Source organism: Pongo abelii, chromosome 1, assembly GCF_028885655.2.
Source record: "Pongo abelii isolate AG06213 chromosome 1, NHGRI_mPonAbe1-v2.0_pri, whole genome shotgun sequence".
Classification (NCBI taxonomy): domain Eukaryota; kingdom Metazoa; phylum Chordata; class Mammalia; order Primates; family Hominidae; genus Pongo; species Pongo abelii.
The window spans coordinates 69065349-69093279 of NC_071985.2; the positions used below are offsets into that span (position 1 = coordinate 69065349).

General features: G+C 37.3%; 1 protein-coding gene across 1 annotated transcript in view; it reads right to left on the minus strand.

The window, feature by feature from the left end:
* XPR1 (xenotropic and polytropic retrovirus receptor 1) overlaps positions 1 to 27931 on the minus strand; it is a 259764-nt gene that overhangs the window by 37367 nt on the left and 194466 nt on the right. Inside the window, exons 8-11 of the mRNA XM_024239642.3 lie at positions 21740 to 21930; positions 21344 to 21523; positions 11617 to 11788; positions 9956 to 10150 (exon numbers count right to left, since the gene is read on the minus strand). Coding sequence (XP_024095410.1) covers positions 9956 to 10150; positions 11617 to 11788; positions 21344 to 21523; positions 21740 to 21930 — 738 coding nt within the window. The remainder of the gene's footprint in view (positions 1 to 9955; positions 10151 to 11616; positions 11789 to 21343; positions 21524 to 21739; positions 21931 to 27931) is intronic.

The following is a 27931-nucleotide window of genomic DNA, read 5'->3' on the forward strand; positions in this document are numbered from 1 at the left end:
ATTTAGAGAGAGGCCTGAGGAGCCCACAGGAGAGGAACAAGTAGAAATACAAATGCTACTTATCAATGAGATATTTAGGTAGATGTTTTATTTTCCTTCCTATTAAGTGGCACCATTTTTTTTTTTTTTTTTACTATGTGAAGAAAATACTGTGTGTAGTGTATGAAAAGTTTCTTCACTCTAAATATTTTCATGAAAACCGTATCTTATACCTATCCAAAGTATCAATGAAATTAAGTATTAGCCAGGCACCGTGGCTCACACCTGTAATCTCAACACTTTGGGAGCCCGAGGTGGGCAGGTCACCCGAGGTAAGGTCAGGAGTTTGAGACCAGCATGGCAAACATGGTCAAACCTCGTCTCTACTAATAATACAAAAATTAGCTGGGTGTGGTGGTGGGCGTCTGTACTCCCAGCTACTCAGGAGGCTGAGGCAGGAGAATCACTTGAACCTGGGAGGTGGAGGCTGCAGTGAGCCGAGATCGTGCCACTGCACTCCAGGATGGGTGACACAGCCAGACTCCATCTCAGAAAAATAAATAAACAAACAAACAAAAACAAAAACAAGCAAACAAGAAATTCAACATTAGCCCACTGGTCTTTTGTTCATTACATTCTAAGAAACATGCTCACAACATTCCTTATTTATTAACAATACAAATTGAAAAAATTGCTAGCCAGCTTTAACAAATTACCCTAACTACCCTTGATATTTCTTTCTTTTTTTTTTTTTTTGAGATGAAGTCTCGCTCTGTAGCCCAGGCTAGAGTGTAGTGGCGTGATCTCAGCTCACTGCAACCTCCGCCTCCTGGGTTCAAGCGATTCTCCTGCCTTGGCCTCCCGAGTAGCTGGAATTACAGGTGTGCACCACTCCACCTGGCTAATTTTTTATATTTTTTAGTAAAGAGAGGGTTTTGCCATGTTGGCTAGGCTGGTCTTGAACTCCCAACCTCAGGTAATCTGCCTGCCTTGGCCTCCCAAAGTGCTAGGATTACAAGCGTGAGCCACCGTGCCCAGCCCCCTTGATATTTCTTAAGACCTAAAAAAGGATACAACACTAAGCAAATGAATCATATCAAATGATTCTGCCATCACTTGAAACAACATTAATATGTTAGTTTTGTTTCCCTCCAATTCAAGAATGACTTTCGATTTTCTGGCAGACAGAAATTATTTTCATATTTTGGCCGAGTCCACATTGCTCTTAATTAAAGTGTGTCAGCTGGGTGAAGCGGCTCAGCCCTGCAATCCTGGCTTTGGAAGACTGAGTTTGAGACTAGCCTGGGCAACAGTAGTGAGACCCTGTATCTAAAAACAATAATAAAAATTAGCTGGGCATGGTAGCACGACCCTGTAGTCCCAGCTACTCAGGAGGCTGAGGTGGGAGGATCCCATGAGCCTAGGAGTTTGAGGCTACAGTGAGATATGACCAAGCTACCCACTGCACTCCAGCCTGGGTGACAGAGCAAGACTATCTGTGAAAACAGACATACACAATCATTATTCTTCATCTACTATTTGCAGGTACACTGTGTGACTTTTAACAAGCCACTGTATAATATTTCATATACTATGCAGTTACTGTAAGTAAACTATTCTCCTATTGCTGAACATTTGTTAGATTATTTCAGTTTTTTACTATATAATGTTACAAAGATACATTCATTTTTGCCCAATTCTCTATTTAGGAAAAAGTTGTGGAAAGGTAGTTACTAGGTCAAAAGATATGAATGATTTTAAGATTTAACAGAATTCCCAAATTGCTTACAAATTTATACTCTACCAATAGAATGAGTTTTCATCTCTCTGTACCCTTGCCAGTGATAGGCATCATCACTTCTTTGATTAAATATTATTTTAATTTATATTTCTGTTTTTATTACCAAAGTGGAAAATTTTTCATGTTTATTAGTTATGTTTATTCTACAAAATTAACTGTTTTAAGTCCTTTGCCACTTTAGACAAATCAGTTTAAATTGTTTTCTGTATCATAGTAGATTAGATAACATTTTAAAACTCTTCTCTCCCTTTCAGCCCATCCCTGTTTCCATGGCAGAAGTATACTTTCTTGCTCCATTAATGTAGGGTTTGGTTACTTGCTTTGGCCTAGCAGTTGCAATGGCCTTTGGAGGATAGCAGATATGAAGCAAGCAGAGGCTTAAAATTTGTGTAATAGGTCTTGTTTCTGTCAGTGCCATGTGAAGAGTTTCCCGAGTAAGTGCTGCTCTTTCAGTTGAAGCGCCAGAATGAACACACATGAAATAGACCCAAACCCAACCTGCAGTGAGGAGTCAAACTCTGCCAGAATAGCAGCCTGAAGGCTATCCAGCCGAGCCCAGCCTAGTCCAGTCAATTCCCAGCTGACCTACAGATGCATAAGCAAGAATGGATTAAAGCTGTTTTTAAGCTACTGAGTTTTGGGTTGGTTTATTATGCTGTTAACAGCCAATGAGTACACTTACTGTATTATACTATAAAACTCTAAGGGAAAGAGAGTCACATACAATCTATTATGTTCCTTAGAGTACCATATACTTAGCAGGAACTCAAGGTCTGTAAGTACATTTGCCTGCTCATTTTTTTCTCTCTTCTTTTTGCTGTAAATACCTAGATATGACATTTTCTGATGTTTATACTTTTCACCATAGCTTTCTCATGTAAAATTATGTATAATATAAAGTATGTAAATTAAAATGAAAATTGAAAATTCAACTTTCAAGCAATTGGTCTTTAAATTTCTCTTCAATTAGACAAACTCTTGTATAAAAAATTTTCAACCATTTCTTTTTTTCTTAGACGGAGTCTTGCCCTGTCGCCCAGGCTGGAGTGCCATGGTGTAATCTTGGCTCACTGCAACCTCTGCCTCCCAGGTTCAAATGATTCTCCTGCCTCAGCCTCCCGAGTAGGTGGGATTACAGGCGCCTGCCACCACACTCAGCTAATTTTTGTATTTTTAGTAGAGATGGGGTTTCACCATGATGGCCAGGCTGGTCTCGAACTTCTGACCTGGTGATCTACCTGCCTCAGCCTCCCAAAGTGCTGGGATTACAGGTGTGAGCTACTGTGCCCGGTCAACTATTTCTTTTAAACACCACAGATCCTCTCTCAATTTCTAAGCAATAAAATAGTAGAGACTTTTTAAACTTTAAACTTTTGTACACGAGTGTTCCAAAAGCAACATAATTTATGTAGAAATGCCAATTACATCTATCAGTTTTAAGAGCAATTAAGAAAACAAAGGTGACTAGAGATAAGACTACCAAAATGGTACAGGGTGTAAGCATGTGTTCCTTTTTTTCTAAAAGACTTTTCTTTAAGTAACAAAGAAGATACAAAGAAAATTTATTCAAAACTATAATTAATATTTTAAAAGCAATTTAAGATGGGATATAATTATAAAACCATTTAAAATTAACAATGCCAAGTAGATAAAAACCACTCAAGAAATATTTGTTGAATTAAAGTAAAATTAATAATCAGGAAAAAAGTCTCATATTTGGCTTTGTGGCATTGTCAGTTCTTAAGCAAATATTGTCAAGATAAATTCTAAAATAATTTGCTTATTGTCTGCATTATTAGTTAGGCTAGGAAATTACAGTGGAAATATATCAATTTTGAAAGAGTTAAAAATTTGAGCTACTTTAATAGTAAGCCAAGAATGAGAGCATTCATCCAAATCAGTTTTTAAAAATGTGTGTATATCTTTTTTTTTAATGTTAATGAAACAAAAATTTCCCTAGAGAATGAAAAACAATTACTGTTTCTATTATAGCATAAGAAGACTAAAATGTGGACATTTTGGCGTAACAGCCTATTATTCAGGGTAGAAAGAGGGTAATAAACTGGTCATACCCCAGGGAAGAAGAACTTCAGGACTATGTGTGCTCACTCAAACAATGATAGGCACTGAAGGCCCTGAGCTACTACTGAGGAATCCTCATTAGGGCGCACAGCAGCCCTTAGAGAATGTTAAACAAGAAGGGATCTAGAAAGATCTGGGCACTGGAAAACAACCACACAGACATAAATGAACTCTTAATTATGCCGAGAATACCTCTTTGTTCCAAGTATTTTATAAAGTCTAGTAGCAAATGCTTTTTAGCAAACACTAACAAAAAGTCTAAAGTAAAATACAAAATCAAAGAGTAACAAAGAGCTAACTAAATCACTAAAAATTTACAAATATTTTAGAATGTTAGAAACTGCAAATGAAAAATAGAAAATCTAATGAAATGCTCTCCCTCAACAACCACTTAGACATAATGGCCTTTTCTATTATTGTACCTCCCACAGGCTTTTCTTTGCCAAAGCCAAGAAACCTCAAGGACACACAAAAACCATTTAAAACACGTTTGTGCCTCCTCCAATCCCAATTCCAACACTTGTAGGAATTGCCTTCAAATTTAGCCATGTAATGAAATGTGAATTCTTAAAATATGGAGACTGGCTACTAGCTAAATTCCTTTGTTTCTAAAATCAATGATAGAAAAAATATACTCAAATATTTCAAATGTGTTTTCCTTTTTAATATAAGTGAGTGCTAGCTGCAATATTATCTTCCTTAATTTCCCTCAAATGGGCTGCTTAAACCTCCAACTTCCTCCCTTACTTTCCAAAAAATGATTCTAGGCACACAGTTAACTCTCACATCTCCATTTTTACAAATCATGCAGCAAAACATGAGACACTTTGAAACAATCTTGAAAATGCCCCTAATATAATGCTGTTGCTATGGTAACTCTTGCAGGCTAGTTCTTTGAAAAGACTCAGATCTCTGAATCGGAACAAGGTTACCTCACCGTCTTTTACTCCTTGCCCCTCTAAAATTTATCCTTTGTAACAGTACACATACCTTTCATAGAAAAGTATCTACCCAATTAATCATATTGAATCTATTCTTTTGGCTTAATGATTATTTCTAAAGTCCATGTTTTCTAGTGCCTTTTCTCTTGGAATATTATCCGAAAATAATAGAAATCAAATTCTACTTATTTGATGTTTTTATTTTTCCCATTTCCCATGTTCTTTAACAAATTCTACTTCTGATCAATATTCAATGTCAACTTTTCTGTCAATGGTTCCTCTGAGTTGTCTTTTCAATTTTTTTCCCTCGATTTTAAGCTTTTTGGTTAAAAATTTTAGTGATATGAATATTTAACATGTAGCAACTACGAGTTTTTTTTTTTAATTTTACCAATATGATTAAGATATATAACCAATGGTCTATCTGAAAAGTGTTTTTGTTTCTGGTTTTTAAAAAACTTTGACAGTGAGTACTGAATAGTGTTCGGTGAGTAAGTAGCTATGTTACTTGGGCAAAAAGCCAAACACATTTCTAATCGATACTTGCCCTGTGCAAGTCCCCTGGCCAAGACAATCATTAAGGGTTTCTCTTTAAAAGGCTGTAAAGGAAGACACACATATAGCAGCTCTAGTCAGCAAAGAAAATATTTCATTTTATCATAAATTCCCTTTACGTAGCATGTTAAGAGTCTAAGGGGATTTCATGTGCACTCTATTATTTACTCCTTAAAACAAACCTGTGAAACAAACAGAATAGGTACCATTATCTCCACTTTAAAGATGTCGCTTTGTCTGAAAAAAAAAAAAAAAAAAAATCCCTAGGCTGAAGAATACAACTGAGAACTACTACACCTCCACCACTCACAAATTACATGGCCTTGAGCAAGGCACATAACAGGGTAACTAGAATCCTCCTTAACTTAATATAAACAATGGGATACAGCTTAGATGTTACTTCCAGAAGTCTTCCTCCCATCCTGAGGCCTAGGAGACTGAGTTAGAGACCTGCGCTGGGGGTTCTTTCGGTACCCTGCTTATCTCTTTATACTCTATTTTTATGCCTTCAAAAAAAAACTGTGGTAAAAACAAATAAAATTTACCATTTTAGCCATGTCTAAAACAGTACACTTAACAATAGTATTAAGAACCAATTAATGCCTTTTTACTTTGTCTATTCCCCCACTAGATTATAAATTATTAAGGGCAAGAATTGTGTTGTGTTTTGTCGCTATATTTTTTTAGTGCTTAGCATGGCATGTTACATAAAATATTCTTAGTAAGTACTTGCTGAATGTATGCTTGCTCTGCCTGCCTGTCTGTCTACCTATCTACCTGGTCATGCATCTAACTCAGAACTAGAATGAAGGAATGAGGTGCTTACACATGGATATATATACATACACATATATTTTAATTTTTTTGTCTCTGTTTTAAGCTTTTAGTTAAAAATTTTAGTGATATGAATATTTAACATGTAACTATAAGGTTTTTTTTAAAATTTTAGCAATATGATTAAGATATATAACCAATGGTCCATCTAAAAAATATTTTTGTTTCTGGTTTTTAAAAAACTTTTACTGTGGGCAAAAAATTTTGTCCAGTTTATACATATATATATAAATACACACACACACACACACACACACACACACACACACACACACACACACACACACATAAATATGTTAACCTGAAGTCAAAATTTTTTCCACTTGTCTGACTGATTTCCCAATTAGGGTATGAAGAGGATCAGAGTATGCCACCCCAAATATGCCACTTTGGCATAAGGATTATTTTGAGCTGAAAGTAACTAAGAAACCCTCAGATGAAGGGAAATATATCTGCCCTCCCTCTTTTTGTCTAAAAGCAGGGCATAAACTCCTTTTGTAAATGTAATATAAATTCCCATTTCTAAAGGTGACGCTGTCACTCCCATACTAGGAAGAGGAGGGCAACACTTCTTTACCAGAGATGACGCTTATCAATGGAGAAGACATCAACTTTGGTATGCATAACAAACCTTACTAAATAATCCTTTTCTTTCATTAGAATCCCCATATATTTACCTTTTCACAATTTACCATCCAGAAGCCCAACCCCCTACCTTTGTCTAAACTTACTTTTTCACAATTTATCATTCTTTGTAAAAATGGTATATAAGCCCCCCTCCAACCCCTAGTCTAAACACTTCTTTTGGGTCTTCTTTTCTATGAAGACCTCTGTGTACATAACAAACCATTTCTTTTATAATCTATCTGTTGTCAATTTCATTTGCAGGCCCCAAGTACTTAAGAGGGTAGAGGAGTAAGTTTTACCTCACCTACAGGTATATTGCAGATATTTTCCATAGCTCAGATGAGTGTAATCTGAAGTTCCAGATTTTTTGTAAAAGCACATTTAAAGAATATGATAAAAGTATTTCATCATAAAATAATGCACTGGCAAATGTGTACTGAAATAAACAATATTTTTATTTTCCTAACAATTATTTGCATATGTTGCATTAGACAAAGAGCTTCTAAAATTAATAATCATACGATGGTCTACTGTCTAGGTGAGAAAGTTAATGACTCCAATGGCTGGTTATCAAATCCTTTTTCATTCAGTTTATGTTCAATTATTTGCTTTATTTATTTTCAACTCTTTGCTTTCAACCAAGAAAATCTCATTACTAAAAATATTTATTGATGACAGATCACTATACAATTTTTTGAACAAATAACTCAGAATTGGGTAAATAATCCATAAATAACTCACTGAACTCATAAAACTGTGGGATACTGCAACAATGAAACTCCTTCTATTCTCATCTACATAGCCACAAGATTTCTGAGTTTACTTATATAAAAACTGAAAAAGGAAATAGTAATAACAAATTTATCTCATTAAGAAATGTTTATCTGCAACAATTACTTATAAAAATTAAATGTGTAATACATTTGTAATGTTGCTTTGATCAACTGTAGGTAATAATCAGGGTAATGGTAATTACAACCCAGAACAGAAAACAAATTAATCTCTTAGTGACAGAAATAATTTAATTTCAATTTACATGTTTATGTAGCAGACAAGTCATTAAAACAAAAATATATTACATTAAAATAAAGATACATTATAGTTCAACAGCAAAGAGATGGAAATTTTCTGACTACTGCACAACAGAAATGTTTAGCAGTTTTATTTTAAAATGTGAACATTTAAAATACACTGAAACGGTATCTTTTGTAATTATTTAAACTTAAGATGAAAAATTTCAGTTGTAAACTTAAAAATGTCCGAAAGGTAATATGGTTTATAAAATTCTTTCAAGAAGTACGTAAGAAATGTCTTAAGTCCACAATACTATCTAAACTATTACTTTTTTAGTTTAGACATTTTAGATTTGGACTGTTCACAGATTTGAGGAATTTGGATTTTCAGCTTTTTACTGAATGCTATCAGTATACAGTTGACCCTTGAACAATATGGGTTTGAACTTCATAGGTCTGCTTAACATATGAATTTTCTTCTGCCTCTGCTACCCATGAAATGGCAAGACCAACCCCTCCTCTTCCTCCTCCTCCTCAGCCTACACAATGTGAAGTTGACAAAGATGACCTTCATGATAATCCACTTCCACTTAATGAATAGGAAAGAAATTTTCTCTTCCTTATGATGTTCTTAATAAGATTTTATTTTCTCTAGCTTACTTGATTATAAGAGTACAGTATATAAATACATATGACATACCAAAAATGTGTTAATAGACCATTTACTTTATCAGTACGGCTTCCAGTCAATGGTAACTATTAGTAGTGTTTTTGGGAGTTAAAAGTTATCTGTGGATTTTCAACTGTGTGCAAGGTTGGTGCCCCTAATCTCCAAGTTGTTCAAGGGTCAACTGCAGTTAAAGGTATATTATGTTCTAAAATATTCAACCAAAAAACAGTACTCATTTTTACCTGGGATGGAAGAAAAGTAAAGGGTTCTTTATAACTTAGTAAATGGAGTCATAAATACCATGTATTAAATCAGTTGCCCAATTTATAAATTCTCTAGTAACAACCTCCTGAATTATGATACATGCCTGGACTTAACAACAGCATTCCACAGTATAAGTTAAAATTATGGGAACTTTGGGGATGTGTTTCCTTCACTGACATACTTAAATTGTATCATTTAACAAGAATGCCTACATGGTGGTAAAATTATTGGCTACATTTATCAATCCTACTCCAACCACAGAATCTACTGCAAAAAGTGGAATTATATTATAAATATCATCTGCTGCATCAAATCTCAAGGTTTACTGAAGCAATGTTCTGATCTTTTATGACCGTTAGACACACTTTAGATTAACAGCAATTTTGTAGCACTGGCCAAAGCTCCTAAAATACCGTCTCTCAATTAAGAAAAAAAAATCACTGAAAAAAAATTTTGCAAAGTATTTAAAAATAACTAATAATTTCAGTTAGTAACATCTCTTTATAACCTACAGATGAGAAAGTGCAGCATCTAAGGTGTTGGTTGATATTGACTTAAAAAGACAAAGATGGAATGCATTTTACTAAAAGGAAGTGAGATTGTTGACTGACAGTTCTTGGAAAAAGGTTAAAAATTCAAAAGGAGTGGCTGCATGTGGCTCAGAACTTAAAAGCCTTTTCTCTTCTCAACAGAAGAGCAGTCTCAAGTAATAATAGGTTGCCATGGAGATGAGAAACTAGAGGAATCAGAGAACTCAATTTGCAGTTAAATGGGCTGGAAACAATTCTTACTACTTGGTGAAGGAAAGCGATTAAAAATATACTTGATTGCCACAGGGAATTTTTTTTCACCAAGCCATTTCCCAACCTCATTAATGAACAAGGAAGTCTAAAAACAAATGGAAACCCAAGATATCCATAGATTGAACCCATTAAACATAATTCAGAATTTTAAACATTATCACAAATTATTATTCTTGGTGACTGTGCTTCTTTTCAATGGTACTTTATCAGTAGATACTGGAATGAGACTAAAACTGCATTCAAGAACAAACTGATATAACTGAAGGAACTGAAATTTCAGTGGAAAAAAAAGAGCATGACAAATGGAAAAGTAGCCAGAGTAAGAAATAGTCAGGTAGTAAAAATCCAGGTTTAAAAAAATATCTTCATAGTCAATCACAGAATACCTTTGTGAGTGCTGTAAAGGGCTGCAAACGTCACCATGAAGAAAGTTGTGGAGTATTTGCCAGCATTAACTAAATGAGGAAAGGCCCTTTTTGTGTCTCGATATCGGCGCAGGCACTGGATGAAGCGAAGCCAAGCAGGAATGCACTGAACAATGGCCCGCACACCATATGTATATTTGTGGCAAATTCCTGATTCTGTGAAGATTTCAAAGAAGAAAAATTACCATTGAAAAAAAGTAACTTGTTCACATCATTTAGCCATAGTGTAGCTAATACCAAGTCTAAAAAAGCAAAAAACCTTCAGAATAACTTTCTTCTTTGCAACTATTACAGTCTCAAGCTTTTCTTTTTTTTTTTTTTTGAGACTGAGTCTCGCTCTGTGGTCCAGGCTGGAGTGCAGTGGCACAATCTCAGCTCACTGCAACCTCTGCCTCCCGGTTCCAGGGATTCTCTTGTCTCAGCCTTTTGAGTAGCTGGGATTACAGGTGCATACCACCACACCCAGCTAATTTTGTATTTTTAGTAGACATGGGGTTTTGCCATGTTGCCCAGGCTGGTCTCAAACTTCTGACCTCAAGTTATCTGCCCACCTCAGCCTCCTACACTGCTAGGATTACAGGTGTGAGCCACTGCGCCCAGTCTATTCTCAAGCTTTTTAGTGATAGATAAGTCAAGGTAAAATATGTTGTGGGGGAACTAGTGGGGAAATTCGCTTTCTCAGATTTATGGATATCTGTCCAGGAATCACTTTCTTTGGAGTGTGATAAAACTGTAAGAAAATTAGAAGATGAGTATACTAATGGAAGGAGGAAAAAACGGGTTGGCTCTGTAATTTGAAACATCTGGAAAACCTACAAGTATCACCAGTGATTCTAGACAATTTTGTGAATTCCAAACCACCACAACACAAGACACCCAAGAGCACATGCTCTTGTACACCCACCTCCCCTCTTTTTTTAAACCAAGAACAAACTGTGTGTTTAAATAAGAATGGAGTTGGTAAATCAATTTTTCCTTGAATTCTGAAATTCAGAATTGAGTGTGATCAACCTACAACAGAACTGTGATCCACTGGCAATCAATAAGAATGTGTCAGCATCGGCTTCATCAACTTTCGTTAGTCACATGTTACATATTCTATCTAAATTAGATCTTTGTCATGAAGACAAAATTCCTTAATAACTTGAACTGCTGGCATAAACTAAGGGGGGGGGGAAACAGCCAGAAGAAAAATAACATCCCAAGTAAGAATTAAAGAGCAATCTGTAGTTACTCTCAAAGCACTTGATCTATTTCTAAATAATCAGTATTTCTGATCACTGGGATCTATGTTACATTATACAGCAATAGTGAGACAAGAAATTGTTGGCATGAAAGCACTTGTAATATAACTACCAATGTGCTAGAAGAAAGTTTTAGAATTCTTTAAGTGTAAGTTGTAAATCTCTTGGCAAATGGACAGACAAAATCCTAATGCATAATTTAAAAGCCAAGTTATATCAGATAAGGAGACTGCTAACAGAATGCCAAGTACATTAAATTAAGTTTATAATATTATTGGGTAAGTTTTCATCATGACCTTAACTTTCTCATTTATCCTTCCCAATATTTCTTGGTTTACACCAGCGATTTAGTAGTATAGATGCAAATTCATACCCTACCTTCTGAATTATTTGGCAACAGGCCCTTACTTTCATCCCATTTGAGCTCCAAACTGTAGAAGCAGATCATATATTCCAGGTCCATCAGTATCACTGACAGGCTGTTCAGCTGATCCGCCAGCCAGAAATCAGCAAAGCCTACCTTATGGAAGGGGGCTGTAAATACTCGAAACTGAGAGAAAGAAAAAAAAATCAGAAAACATAGAAACAAGAAAAGTCGTATTAAATGTCTCCATTTCATGTTTGACCATTCAGCATGATTACTTAAGTTGATAAAATGGAAACCAAAGAACCAATCATAAACACAGAGACCTGGCAACAGTGGCTAGGTTGAGAATTAGCAGTGAAAGGAATGAGCTGAATGGATAACTAACAAAGGAAGTAAAGGAGGAAAAAAAGCAGGAATAACTATAGTTAGAAAACAGCATGGGTGCTGCTAATTCTTTGCAAAAACCCAAATATTGTTAAGAGATCAGGGAGATGCCACTACCCCCTGATTTTTCATCTAAAAATATACATGTTTATGTAAACAAATCTTTCCATATTCATAGTGACTTTTCAAGTATTTGAGCCTAAAGATTTTGATCTCACATTTTTATACCTATTTAAATTGTTCACAATTATTACATACATGTCAGCCATCAACTAAAGTTGTACTTTAAAAATTTATTACAGGGCTGGGTGCGGTGACTCACGCCTGTAATCCCAGCACTTTGGGAGGCCGAGGTGGGTAGATCATGAGGTCAGGAGTTCGAGACCAAGCCTGGCCAACATGGTGAAACCCTGTCTCTATTAAAATACAAAAAATTAGCCGGGCATGGTAGTGGCCACCTGTAGTCCCAGCTACTTGGGAGGCTGAGACAAGAGAACTGCTTGAACCTGGGAGGCAGAGGTTGCACTGAGCTGAGATCATGTCACTGCACTCCAGCCTGGGGACAGAGCAAGGCTCCGTTTCAAAAAAAAAAAAAAAATTATTACAATATGTACATTTCTAAGTCAAACACTTGTGACTTTTGCTTTAATTCTATGAACGTTCCTACCTTGATATTTGTATTCATTCTTTTTTTCTCTAGAGTGGAGGTGTAATTGTATGGTATTTCTGAACTGAAATACAGATAAATGATTCAAAAAGTCACAGTTGAGGAGAATAATGTTTCTTTGATCATAAAGAACTGATTAGTAATTCTTGTCTATATTTTCCAGATAGCATATGACAAATGCTTATAATTCATCTAAAAAAGATAAGAACAGATTAAAGACTGTGTACTGTTTTGGATTTGGAGAGAAATATTTTAATTTTTAAATGCAGTTAAAAATTATAATGTATTCATATTTGTACTTTCTGTTGAAATGCATGACTGAAGAATTGTTTAGCTTTTGTGTTTATTCTTGATGAAAAGCTTTGTTCTTGTTTTTAAGTTTCTACTCAAATCTTAAGAAATAAATTCACCCCTTTACCATTATGTAATGCCCTTCTTTGTCTCTTTTGATCTTTGTTGGTTTAAAGTCTGTTTTATCAGAGACTAGGATTGCAACCCGTTTTTTTTTGTTTTTTTGTTTTTTGCTTTACATTTGCTTGGTAAATCTTCCTCCAGCCCTTTATTTTGAGCCTATGCATGTCTTTGCATGTGAGATGGGTCTCTTGAAAACAGCACACCGATGGGTCTTGACTCTTTATCCAATTTGCCAGTCTGTGTCTTTTAATTGGGGCATTTAGCCTGTTCGTATTTAAGGTTAATATTGTTATGTGTGAATTTGATCCTGTCATTATGACACTAGCTAGTTATTTTGCCCATTAATTGATGCAGTTTCTTCATAATTGTCAATGGTCTTTACATTTTGGTATGTTTTTGCAGTGGCTGGTACCAGTTGTTTCTTTCCATGTTTAGTGCTTCCAATAACAGACAAACAGAGAGCCAAATCATGAGTGAATTCCCATTCACAATTGCTACAAAGAGAATAAAATACCTAGGAATACAACTTATAAGGGATGTGAAGGACCTCTTCAAAGAGAACTACGAACCACTGCTCAAGGAAATAAGAGAGGATAAAAACAAACGGGAAAACACTCATGCTCATGGATAGGAAGAATCAATATTGTGAAAATCGCCATACTGCCCAAAATAATTTATAGATTAAATGCTATCCCCATCAAACTACCATTGATTTTCTTCACAGAATTGTAAAAAACTACTTCAAACTTTGTATGGAACCAAAAAAGAGCCCACATAGCCAAGACAATAAGCAAAAAGAACAAAGTTGGAGGCATCATGCTACCTGACTTCAAACTATACTACAAGGCTACAGTAACCAAAACAGCATGTACTGGAACAGAACAGAGGCCTCAGAAACAACACCTGATCTGATCTTTGATGATCTGATCTTTGATGAACCTGACAAAAACAGGCAATGGGGAAAGGATTCCCTATTTAATAAATGGTGTTGGAAAAACTGGGTAGCCTATGAGGAAAGCTGAAACTAGATCCCTTCCTTACACCTTATACAAAAATTAACTCAAGATGGATTAAAGATTTAAACATAAGACCTAAAACCATAAAAACCCAGAAGAAAATCTAGGCAATACCATTCAAGACATAGGCATGAGCAAAGACTTCATGACTGAAACACCAAAAGCAATGGCAACAAAAGCCAAAATTGACAAATGGGATCTAATTAAACTAAAGAGCTTCTGCACAGCAAAAGAAGCTATCATCAGAGTGAACAGGCAACCTATAGAATGGGAGAAAATTTTTGCAATCTATCCATCTGATGAAGAGCTAGTATCTAGAATCTACAAAGAACGTAAACAAATTTACAAGAAAAAAAAAACCCATCAAAAAGTGGATGAAGGATATGAAGACATTTCTCAAAAGAAGACATTTATGCAGCCAACAAACATGAAAGAATGCTCATCATTACTGGTCATTAGTGAAATGCAAATAAAAACCACAATTAGATACCATCTCATGCCAGTTAGAATGGCGATCATTAAAAAGTCAGGAAACAACAGATGCTGGAGAGGATGTGGAGAAACAGGAATGCTTTTACACTGTTGGTGGGAGTATAAATTAGTTCAACCATTGTGGAAGACAGTGTGGCAATTCCTCAAGGATCTAGAACCAGAAATACCATTTGAACCAGCAATCCCATTACTGGGTATATACCCAAAGGATTATAAATCATGCTACTATAAAGACACATGCACATCTATGTTTACTGTGGCACTGTTCACAATAGCAAAGATTTGGAACCAACCCAAATGCCCAACAATGATAGACTGGATAAAGAAAATATGGCACATATATACCATGGAATACTATGCAGCCATAAAAAAGGATGAGTTCATGTCCTTTGCAGGGACATGGATGAAGCTGGAAAGTATCATTCTCAGCAAACTAACACACGAACACAAAACCAAATACCGCATGTTCTCACTCGTAAGTGGGAGTTGAGCAATGAGAACATATGGACATGGGGAGGGGAACATCACACACCGGGTCACATTGGGGGGCAGGGGGCAGGGGGAGGGATAACATTAGGAGAAATACCTAATGTAGATGATGGGTTGATGGGTGCTGCAAACCACCATGGCACATGTATACCTATGTAACAAACCTGCACATTCTGCACATGTACCCCAGAACTTAAAGTATAAAAAAAAAAAAAGAAGAAATTCACCCACGTTATCAAAAAAAAAAAAAGAAAAAAGAAAATAGAAAGCAAAGAGGTGGGAAGAGTTGAATTTGAAAGCACAGAGCAGCAAAAGAAGCACTGAGAGGCTCTAAAGTTAGGAAGTTTTGCTGGAGAGGCAAGTGCTATAATTTCTAGACTGTTCTCCATCTTAGCTAACTGAATACAAAACTCTTCTTTGCTTACAGAGGATAAGTAGGAAAGGATGGTACTCCATCTGAGGCATGCCTCATTCTCTAACCAAAGCCACTTTCTTTTCACTAATGACATGGTAATGACTCTGTACATCTTGAAATTACATCACAAAAATCAGCCCTCTTCCCACTGTTCTGAACACATGATAAATGTATTAAATGTATTGGGCAGTAACTCATGCAGTGTATTTTCTTCAAGGCTTATGCAAGCATTAACTCAATCTTCATAACAATTCCATGAGCTAGGAACTATTCATATCCCCATTTTACAGAAGACCGACACAGACTCTTCCTAACATATTCTGTGGAAGCCTGTTTATCACTACAAAGGGAAATCTTGGCATTGCAGAGAAGGGAAGTAGGTACCAATGCAATTACCAGAAGAAATAGGCTCAAATTGTGCAGATTGTCTTGATAAGCATTGTGTGAAGTGAAGATGGAATGAAGGAAGCCTTAATCCTCATCCTAAAGGACCCCTTTTTATCTTATACAGTAGGAAATGTGACTCCTGAAAGAAGAAATTCTGAGTAAATAGAAGTTTTGAGAAAATGAATCTAATCTCTAGCTCTGGCGATCTAGCTATATTCATTTCATAGACATATTCTACTTGGGAGTCTGTAACTGTCTTCTCAGACTTGGCTGGATCTTTCTACTCTTTCTCTAAATATTTATTTTTATTATTTCAGGGAGATAAATGGTCACATTATGACTCAATCCTGGATGTCAACTACCTATGACGGGTATTTTCTTGGAGCTTTGGAAGCTAGACCAGGTGTCTGTGGGACATCATACAGGCTTTGAGACATTATTTTCTGGTGCGGATATACTTTCATTCCATGGCTCAGTCTCTTAACCACTCTCAGACTCTTTCCATGAGTCCAACAAACCAGAGAGACAATCTATACCATTTGCAACCATAAGCTCCCGATAAAGCAAACTTTTTATGAGGAAGAGGGGGAGTGTAGGATGGTAGTCATCTATACACGAAGAAGTTCTGGCACCAGTTTTTGTAATATTTTAAGAAACTCTAAGGTGCAGAATGGACTTAAAGGATTCAAAGTGACAGAAATATAGAATAATTTAGGATATAACACCAAAGGATCAGGAGTCTAAATCCATCTCTAATCATGAACTATTATGAAACTGGTAGCCTAGGACAAATTTCTTTATAACTGACATGAGACAGACTATCATTACTCTCACACTCTGCCAACCCCATCCTCAAAACCTGGCTAATTCAGAAAATCTCCATAAGAGCAGAAGAGGGAGATAATGCATTAAATAAGGAAAAAAGGGATGGTAGGATGGGACTGAAAAAGGATTGGAGTGACATGAAAATTAAAAAAAAAAACAAAAAACTGGGAAGAAGGGAAAATTTACAAAAAGAGAAAATGAAAAAAGGAAGAAAGAAGGGAGTAGTAAATGTTATATAATATAACCAATGAAGGGAAGAATATAATTACAGTCATTCATGTATTTAACAAAGACTTATCAAGTATTTATTAAATGCCAGGTACTGCAGCTTACAGGCCTTAATGATCCACAGTCTAGTTGGGCAAATAAATACATAAAGGTATAATTATAGCACCATATTATAGAGATACACACAAAATACCCTGGAAATACAGAGAAAAGAAGAAGTCACTCTGTCAGAGGCAGGGTGAGAGGGAGAATATAAACATCATACTCAACTCACTGACATTTACACACAGTCAAATTCATTCTAGATTTATCTGATTTCGCCTTCTGAGAGAGAATTCTGTAACTCACTCCTCCTTCTCTTCTTAATCTGGATAAGGCCTTACAACTTCTCCACTTCTACCCTGTGATTTTGATTAAAGTGACAATTCCTAGAGTAACAGTATTATGAAAGCCAGAGATAATTGTGGATAGCTGATATTTTACCACCTACACAAAAAAGCCATAAGTTATTACAAAGAACATGTTAACATCCTCTTTTAAGTTAATACTGATAAATAGCTAAGAAGATGAAGTTTTAATTTCTACTTTTCATGGAGTGCAGTGGTACAATTTCAGCTAATTGCACCCTCAACCTGCTGGACTCAAGCGATCCTCCTCCCTCAGCCTCCCAAGTAACCGGGGCTACAGATGCGTGCCACCATGCCCCACTAATTTTTCATTTTTTGTACAGAAAGGGTTTTGCCATGTTGCCCAGGCTGGTCTCAAACTCCCGGGCTTAAGCGATCCTCCCACCTCTACCTCCTAAAGTGCTAGGATTACAGGCATGAGCTACTGTGCCTGGCCTCAAATTTGATTTTTATATTCTACTAGTTTGATCCACTAGATCAAAGTTAAACATCTAACATAAGTGACTAATAGGGCTAAGTGTTAAATGTTAGTGTTTAAGAGTACAGATTATAAAGCCCGACTGCCTGGGTTCATGACTCATCTTCATCACTTACCGGCTATGTGACCTTAGGCAAGTTAATTAACTTCTCTGAATGTAGGTTTCTTCACTTATAAAATAGGGATTAATAGCAGCTCCAACTTGTGGGTTATTTTTAAAATTAAAATACATAAAGTAGTTACTAAATGAGAACACCTCTCTATTCTTATAATAGAAATGTGTAAAATTTTTACTATACAACTAAAGAAACTGTTGGTAAAAACTGATGTCTAAATTATATAACAAAGGACTATAATTTAAAATTTTTAATTAGCTTACTTTTAATATAGTGAGTTAAAATTTACATTTTTGTTTAGAAAATCTGAGGCACTGTTTATGCTATCTAATTAGATTTCTGATTGAGGTAAATATAGATTTAAGGACAGAAAGTATAACCTAATGGATGTAAATAATCTATACTAATTTGACATACAATATTCACATCAAAATAAATCAATTTCTTATAAATTTTTTTAGCTTTGTTTTTGGGAGCATAACATATATCAATTTCATAGATTCCAATATAAATATGGATATAAATGGCACCCAGTGCCTACCATTATGGCTAAACGACCTATGTGCTTTTCTCACTAAAAATTAAAGAAAAGGATGGGTGTGGTGGCTCACATTTGTAATCCCAGCATTTTGGGAGGCAAGGCAGGCAGATGACTTGAGCCCAGGAATTCGAGACCAGCCTGGGCAACATGGCAAAACCCCATCTCTACTAAAAATACAAAAAATTGGCCAGGCACGTTGGCACACACCTGTGGTCCTAACTACTGGACAGGTTGAGGTGGGAGGATCACTTGAACCTGGGAAGTGGAGGTTGCAGTGAGCTGAGATCACGCCACTGCACTTCAGCCTGGGCAATAGAGCCAGACCCTGTCTCAAAAAAAAAAAAAAAAACATTAAAGAAAAAAAGAAAGAAATGTACTTTTACTTTAGGATGAAGCTTTTAAAAAGCGGTGTCAGAAAAACATAACTAGAGTGGACACATTCTTGTTAATTCACTAGGAATCAGTCTAAGGGTAAGTTTTCCCAGTGAGATTTAAATTAAAATAAGTTGGCAGGTCAATTAATACTAAAATTATCTACAAATGGTAACATTGTTCTGTTTATAACAGTTACTACAAAAACAACAAACTACAAATATAGAAGGAAATGCTTCCTTCTATATTTCACTGTATCTGATAGTACATTTTATTATTCTATTACTGCTTATACCATTGTCAACCTATTCCATCAACAAGTCCTCATTTATTAACAAAAACATAGCAGATTCACAAATAAATGTCTACTCAATGGGCAATCATTCTGCTAATAGGAATAACTGGTCATGCATGAATCACAGCTTGCTATTTAAACAAAGGATACACTGGGGAAGTGCTCACTTAGCACACAATGTACACAACTATATTATCCTGTTACTGTAATTATGTAATCATAGTAAAACTTGAGTTTTCTGAATCTTCCAAAGTCTCATTTAAAAATAATTTTATGGCCAGGCACAGTGACTCATGCCTGTAATCCCAGCACTTTGGGAGGCCAAGGCGGGAGGAACACTTGAAGCCAGGAGGTTTGAGACAAGCCTGGGCAACAAAGGAGACCTTATCTTTTTTTTTTTTTTTTTTTTTTTTGAGAAGGAGTCTCACTCTGTCGTCCAGGCTGGAGTGCAGCAGCACCATCTTGGCTCACTGCAACTTCCGCTTCCTGGGTTCAAGCGATTCTCCTGCCTCAGCCTCCTGAGTAGCTGGGATTACAGGCACGTGCCACCTCACTCGGCTAATTTTCATATTTTTAGTAGAGATGGGGTTTTGCCATGTTAGCCAGGCTGGTCTTGAACTCCGGACTTCAGGTGATCCACCCACCTCGGCCTCCCAAAGTACTGGGATGACAGGCGTGAGCCACTGCACCTGGTTCTACAGTTTTTCTTAATAGAAAGCCATATTTTATATCTTCAGATTAAAAAAAAAATTGTTATGTTTGGCTAAGAACAAAAAAATCTTTGCTAACATAAGGGGCATACAAAAGAAAAACAATAGGAACTACAGTTTTCAAGGAAGTATACTTAAAAAGTGAAAAAGAGGTGAGAAAATAGAGCAATTCTGAAAGTTTTTATAGAGATTGGTCAATTTAATCACTAATCTTTATTGTTAGCTGTAATTCATAACCTAAGAAATAATCATATGAAAGTTTTCTCAATTGATTTACTTTCTTTGTTTCTTTCTTTAGAGACAGGGTCTCAGTCTGTTGCCCAGGCTGGGAGTGTAGCGGCACTAACATGGTTCACTGCAGCTTTGACGTTCCTGGCTCAAGCAATCCTCTCACCTGAGCGTCACGAGTATCTGGGACTACAGGTGTGCACCATCACACCCAGCTAATTTTTTAATTTTTGTAGACAGGGTTTACACCATGTTGCCCAGGCTGGTCTGAAACTCCTGGGCTCAAGGGATCCACTCACCTCAGCCTCCCGAATACTGGGATTATAGGCATGAGCGACTGCACCTGGCCTCAAATGATTTTCAAAAAGAGCTGGCTCAATTTACAAGTAAACAGAAGTCCCCTTCCAGAGTTATCTTTACAGGAGAAAGCTTTACAGTTTTGCAGGAAATTTTATTTCACTGCTGAGGCTAAATGATTTTGAGATCATTAAGAGACAGGTAAAGAGGAAGAAAAAAAAGAACTTATTATAAACAAGAATCAAAGTCAATTTTTCTTTTTCTTTTTTTTGAGATGGAGTTTTGCTCTTGTTGCCCAGGCTGGAATGCAATGGCACAATCACGGCTCACTGCAACTTCCACCTCTGGGGTTCTAGCGATTCACCTGCCTCAGCCTCTCTAGTAGTTAGGATTACAGGCATGGGCCACCACCCCCAGCTAATTTTGTATTTTTAGTAGAGACGGGGTTTCACCATGTTGGTCAGGCTGGTCTCAAACTCCTGACCTCAGATGATCCACCCGCCTTGGCTTCCTAAAGTGCTAGGATTACAGGCGTGAGCCACCGCGCCCAGCCTAAAGTCAATTTTTCAAATTAAACTTGATAATCTGGTAAGATATTCCTACTGCTTTTAGAGAACAAATCTTTCCTAAAATAAAATGTTCGGTTGATACTCACATCAACTTAATAGGAAAATAATTCTTTTACCACATTTTTTGGGGGGAAGGAAACTTACAAAGTTCTACATCTTATCACAGCTAGTTAAACGCAGTAAAAAATGTTTATAATTTACAAAATCATCTCAATATTTGGCCACCTGATACTCGATCTCAGGAGGAAAATATACATGAGTACTTTTTCCCAGGGCCTCCACTCACATAAACTATAATGTGAACCATGGCCTCTGCAGTTGTACAACCTAGCAGCCTTGGTTTTATCTTAGAGGAAGTCAATAACCAATATACTACTCTAAAAGTGGTACACAAGTTTCCGGACTTACCAGCAGTTTAAGCAGCCAAAACCGGGATTTATAGTAGAAAGTTTTGGTGGGGTTGATAAGGAAGAAAACCATAAATCCATAAAGGGCAAGTGGATACACATATGTGGGGATGACACTAATTGGAGCAAAGAAGCATGCCAGAAGGCTCAGGCACCACAATATCCCAAGGAATCCAGCAATCTAGTAAAGGATGGGGAAGACAGAAAGACAGAGAAAATTGTTATTTTTACTTTTACCATTACTTAAAATATCTTTAATAAAACAAAAGAAACATGATTAGTTATTAAGCTAATAATCCTCTTCAAGTAGAGGATGGATTTAAGTACCCACTAAACCAGATAGCTATATAGATAACGCAAACTATATTCATGAGGTGTTATGTCTTGCTTTGATTACCTCAAAGAGATGTTGATGAGACAAATTGCTTCTCGGATTAAGTTCAAAGATGAGCACATGGTTTACTCCAGCCTGTCTCCAACCATACGTGTTGATGCCCAGTAGAAAAAGGAATTCAATCAGAAGAAAGCCACCCCGATAGATTCTTATCAAGGGCCATATACTTCTATCTGTTTCAAGTTTAAATACAGCTGAAAGAATATTAATATATTGGTTAGTTATAAAATTCATAACATCCCTTGAATTAATAATCTTTTGTCTTCATTCTCAATGATATAGCCCTGGCATAGAAATTTTTCATGAATAAAACCTAAACCTAGATTATCTATCTATCTATCTATCTATCTACTTATTTATTTATTTATTTATTTATTTATTATTATTATACTTTAGGTTTTAGGGTACATGTGCACAATGTGCAGGTTAGTTACATATGTATACATGTGCCATGCTGGTGCGCTGCACCCATTAACTCGTCATCTAGCATTAGGTATATCTCCCAATGCCATCCCTCCCCCCTCCTCCCACCCCACAATAGTCCCCAGAGTCTGATGTTCCCCTTCCTGTGTCCATGTGTTCTCATTGTTCAATTCCCACCTATGAGTGAGAATATGCGGTGTTTGGTTTTTTGTTCTTGTGATAGTTTACTAAGAATAATGATTTCCAATTTCATCCATGTCCCTACAAAGGACATGAACTCATCATTTTTTATGGCTGCATAGTATTCCATGGTGTGTATGTGCCACGTTTTCTTAATTTAGTCTATCACCGTTGGACATTTGGGTTGGTTCCAAGTCTTTGCTATTCTGAATAATGCCGCAATAAACATATGTGCGCATGTGTCTTTACAGCAGCATGATTTATAGTCCTTTGGGTATATACCCAGTAATGGGATGGCTGGGTCAAATGGTATTTCTAAGTTCTAGATCCCTGAGGAATCGCCACACTGACTTCCACAAGGGTTGAACTAGTTTACAGTCCCACCAACAGTGTAAACGTGTTCCTATTTCTCCACATCCTCTCCAGCATCTGTTGTTTCCTGACTTTTTAATGATTGCCATTCTAACTGGTGTGAGATGGTATCTCATTGTGGTTTTGATTTGCATTTCTCTGATGGCCAGTGATGGTGAGCATTTTTTCATGTGTTTTTTGGCTGCTTAAATGTCTTCTTTTGAGAAGTGTCTGTTCATGTCCTTTGCCCACTTTTTGATGGGGTTGTTTTTTTCTTGTAAATTTGTTTGAGTTCATTGTAGATTCTGGATATTAGCCCTTTGTCAGATGAGTAGGTTGCAAAAATTTTCTCCCATTTTGTACGTTGCCTGTTCACTCTGATGGTAGTTTCTTTTGCTGTGCAGAAGCTCTTTAGTTTAATTAGATCCCATTTGTCAATTTTGGCTTTTGTTGCCATTGCTTTTGGTGTTTTCGACATGAAGTCCTTGCCCATGCCTATGTCCTGAATGGTAATGCCTAGGTTTTCTTCTAGGGTTTTTATGGTTTTAGGTCTAACGTTTAAGTCTTTAATCCATCTTGAATTAATTTTTGTATAAGGTGTCAGGAAGGGATCCAGTTTCAGCTTTCTACATATGGCTAGCCAGTTTTCCCAGCACCATTTATTAAATAGGGAATCCTTTCCCCATTGCTTGTTTTTCTCAGGTTTGTCAAAGATCAGATAGTTGTAGATATGTGGCATTATTTCTGAGGGCTCTGTTCTGTTCCATTGATCTATATCTCTGTTTTGATACCAGTACCATGCTGTTTTGGTTACTGTAGCCTTGTAGTATAGTTTGAAGTCAGGTAGCGTGATGCCTCCAGCTTTGTTCTTTTGGCTTAGGATTGACTTGGCGATGCGGGCTCTTTTTTGGTTCCATATGAACTTTAAAGTAGTTTTTTCCAATTCTGTGAAGAAAGTCATTGGTAGCTTGATGGAGATGGCATTGAATCTGTAAATTACCTTGGGCAGTATGGCCATTTTCACGATATTGATTCTTCCTACCCATGAGCATGGAATGTTCTTCCATTTCTTTGTATCCTCTTTTATTTCCTTGAGCAGTAGTTTGTAGTTCTCCTTGAAGAGGTCCTTCACATCCCTTGTAAGTTGGATTCCTAGGTATTTTATTCTCTGTGAAGCAATTGTGAATGGGAGTTCACTCATGATTTGGCTCTCTGTTTGTCTGTTATTGGTGTATAAGAATGCTTGTGATTTTTGTACATTGATTTTGTATCCTGAGACTTTGCTGAAGTTGCTTATCAGCTTGAGGAGATTTGGGGCTGAGACAATGGGGTTTTCTAGATATACAATCATGTCATCTGCAAAGAGGGACAATTTGACTTCCTCTTTTCCTAATTGAATACCCATTATTTCCTTCTCCTGCCTAATTGCCCTGGCCAGAACTTCCAACACTATGTTGAATAGGAGTGGTGAGAGAGGGCATCCCTGTCTTGTGCCAGTTTTCAAAGGGAATGCTTCCAGTTTTTGCCCATTCAGTATGATATTGGCTGTGGGTTTGTCATAGATAGCTCTTATTATTTTGAGATACGTCCCATCAATACCTAATTTATTGAGAGTTTTTAGCATGAAGGGTTGTTGAATTTTGTCAAATGCCTTTTCTGCATCTATTGAGATAATCATGTGGTTTTTGTCTTGGGTTCTGTTTATATGCTGGATTACATTTATTGATTTGCATATATTGAACCAGCCTTGCATCCCAGGGATGAAGCCCATTTGATCATGGTGGATAAGCTTTTTGATGTGCTGCTGGATTCGGTCTGCCAGTATTTTATTGAGGATTTTTGCATCAATGTTCATCAAGGATATTGGTCTAAAATTCTCTTTTTTGGTTGTGTCTCTGCCAGGCTTTGGTATCAGGATGATGCTGGCCTCATAAAATGAGTTAGGGAGGATTCCCTCTTTTTCTATTGGTTGGAATAGTTTCAGAAGGAATGGTACCAGTTCCTCCTTGTACCTCTGGAAGAATTCAGCTGTGAATCCATCTGGTCCTGGACTTTTTTTGGTTGGTAAGCTATTGATTATTGCCACAATTTCAGCTCCTATTATTGGTCTATTCAGAGATTCAACTTCTTCCTGGTTTAGTCTTGGGAGAGTGTATGTGTCGAGGAATTTATCCATTTCTTCTAGATTTTCTAGTTTATTTGCATAGAGGTGTTTGTAGTATTTTCTGATGGTAGTTTGTATTTCTGTGGGATCGGTGGTGATATCCCCTTTATCATTTTTTATTGCATCTATTTGATTCTTCTCTCTTTTTTTCTTTATTAGTCTTGCTAGCGGTCTATCAATTTTGTTGATCCTTTCAAAAAACCAGCTCCTGGATTCATTAATTTTTTGAAGGGTTTTCTGTGTCTCTATTTCCTTCAGTTCTGCTCTGATTTTAGTTATTTCTTGCCTTCTGCTAGCTTTTGAATGTGTTTGCTCTTGCTTTTCTAGTTCTTTTAATTGTGATGTTGGGGTGTCAATTTTGGATCTTTCCTGCTTTCTCTTGTGGGCATTTAGTGCTATAAATTTCCCTCTACACCCTGCTTTGAATGCATCCCAGAGATTCTGGTATGTTGTGTCTTGGTTCCCGTTGGTTTCAAAGAACATCTTTATTTCTGCCTTCATTTCGTTATGTACCCAGTAGTCATTCAGGAGCAGGTTATTCAGTTTGCATGTAGTTGAGCGGTTTTGAGTGAGATTCTTAATCCTGAGTTCTAGCTTGATTGCACTGTGATCTGAGAGATAGTTTGTTATAATTTCTGTTCTTTTACATTTGCTGAGGAGAGCTTTACTTCCAACTATGTGGTCAGTTTTGGAATAGGTGTGGTGTGGTGCTGAAAAAAATGTATATTCTGTTGATTTGGGGTGGAGAGTTCTGCAGATGTCTATTAGGTCCGCTTGGTGCAGAGCTGAGTTCAATTCCTGGGTGTCCTTGTTGACTTTCTGTCTCGTCGATCTGTCTAATGTTGACAGTGGGGTGTTAAAGTCTCCCATTATTAATGTGTGGGAGTCTAAGTCTCTTTGTAGGTCACTCAGGACTTGCTTTATGAATCTGGGTGCTCCTGTATTGGGTGCATATATATTTAGGATAGTTAGCTCTTCTTGTTGAATTGATCCCTTTACCATTATGTAATGGCCTACTTTGTCTCTTTTGATCTTTGTTGGTTTAAAGTCTGTTTTGTCAGAGACTAGGATTGCAACCCCTGCCTTTTTTTGCTTTCCATTTGCTTGGTAGATCTTCCTCTATCCTTTTATTTTGAGCCTGTGTGTGTCTCTGCATGTGAGATGGGTTTCCTGAATACAGCACACTGATGGGTCTTGACTCTTTATCCAGTTTGCCAGTCTGTGTCTTTTAATTGGAGCATTTAGTCCATTTACATCTAAAGTTAATATTGTTATGTGTGAATTTGATCCTGTCATTATGATGTTAGCTGGTTATTTTGCTCGTTAGTTGATGCAGTCTCTTCCTAGTCTCGATGGTCTTTACATTTTGGCATGATTTTGCAGCGGCTGGTACCGGTTGTGCCTTTCCATGTTTAGCGCTTCCTTCAGGAGCTCTTTTAGGGCAGGCCTGGTGGTGACAAAATCTCTCAGCATTTGCTTGTCTGTAAAGGATTTTATTTCTCCTTCATTTATGAAGCTTAGTTTGGCTGGATATGAAATTCTGGGTTGAAAATTCTTTTCTTTAAGAATGTTGAATATTGGCCCCCACTCTCTTCTGGCTTGTAGAGTTTCTGCCGAGAGATCCGCTGTTAGTCTGATGGGCTTCCCTTTGAGGGTAACCCGACCTTTCTCTCTGGCTGCCCTTAACATTTTTTCCTTCATTTCAACTTTGGTGAATCTGACAATTATGTGTCTTGGAGTTGCTCTTCTCGAGGAGTATCTTTGTGGCGTTCTCTGTATTTCCTGAATCTGAATGTTGGCCTGCCTTGCTAGATTGGAGAAGTTCTCCTGGATAATATCCTGCAGAGTGTTTTCCAACTTGGTTCCATTCTCCCCGTCACTTTCAGGGACACCAATCAGACGTAGATTTGGTCTTTTCACATAGTCCCATATTTCTTGGAGGCTTTGCTCGTTTCTTTTTATTCTTTTTTCTCTAAACTTCCCTTCTCGCTTCATTTCATTCATTTCATCTTCCATCACTGATACCCTTTCTTCCAGTTGATCGCATCGGCTCCTGAGGCTTCTGCATTCTTCATGTAGTTCTCGAGCCTTGGTTTTCAGCTCCATCAGCTCCTTTAAGCACTTCTCTGTATTGGTTATTCTAGTTATACATTCTTCTAAATTTTTTTCAAAGTTTTCCACTTCTTTGCCTTTGGTTTGAATATCCTCCCATAGCTCGGAGTAATTTGATCGTCTGAAGCCTTCTTCTCTCAGCTCGTCAAAGTCATTCTCTGTCCAGCTTTGTTCCGCTGCTGGTGAGGAACTGCGTTCCTTTGGAGGAGGAGAGGCGCTCTGCTTTTTAGAGTTTCCAGTTTTTCTGCTCTGTTTTTTCCCCATCTTTGTGGTTTTATCTACTTTTGGTCTTTGATGATGGTGATGTACAAATGGGTTTTTGGTGTGGATGTCCTTTCTGTTTGTTAGTTTTCCTTCTAACAGACAGGACCCTCAGCTGCAGGTCTGTTGGAGTACCTGGCCGGCCGTGTGAGGTGTCAGTCTGCCCCTGCTGGGGGGGGGTGCCTCCCAGTTAGGCTGCTTGGGAGTCAGGGGTCAGGGACCCACTTGAGGAGGCAGTCTGCCAGTTCTCAGATCTCCAGCTGCGTGCTGGGAGAACCACTGCTCTCTTCAAAGCTGTCAGACAGGGACATTTAAGTCTGCAGAGGTTACTGCTGTCTTTTTGTTTGTCTGTGCCCTGCCCGGAGAGGTGAAGCCTACAGAGCCAGCAGGCAGGCCTCCTTGAGCTGTGGTGGGCTCCACCCAGTTCGAGCTTCCCAGCTGCTTTGTTTACATAAGCAAGCCTGGGCAATGGCGGGCACCCCTCCCCCAGCCTCACTGCCTCCTTGCAGTTTGATCTCAGACTGCTGTGCTAGCAATCAGCGAGACTCCGTGGGCGTAGGACCCTCTGAGCCAGGTGCGGGATATAATCTCCTGGTGTGCCGTTTTTTAAGCCCGTGGGAAAAGCACAGTATTCGGGTGGGAGTGACCTGATTTTCCAGGTGCCGTCTGTCACCCCTTTCTTTGACTAGGAAAGGGAACTCCCT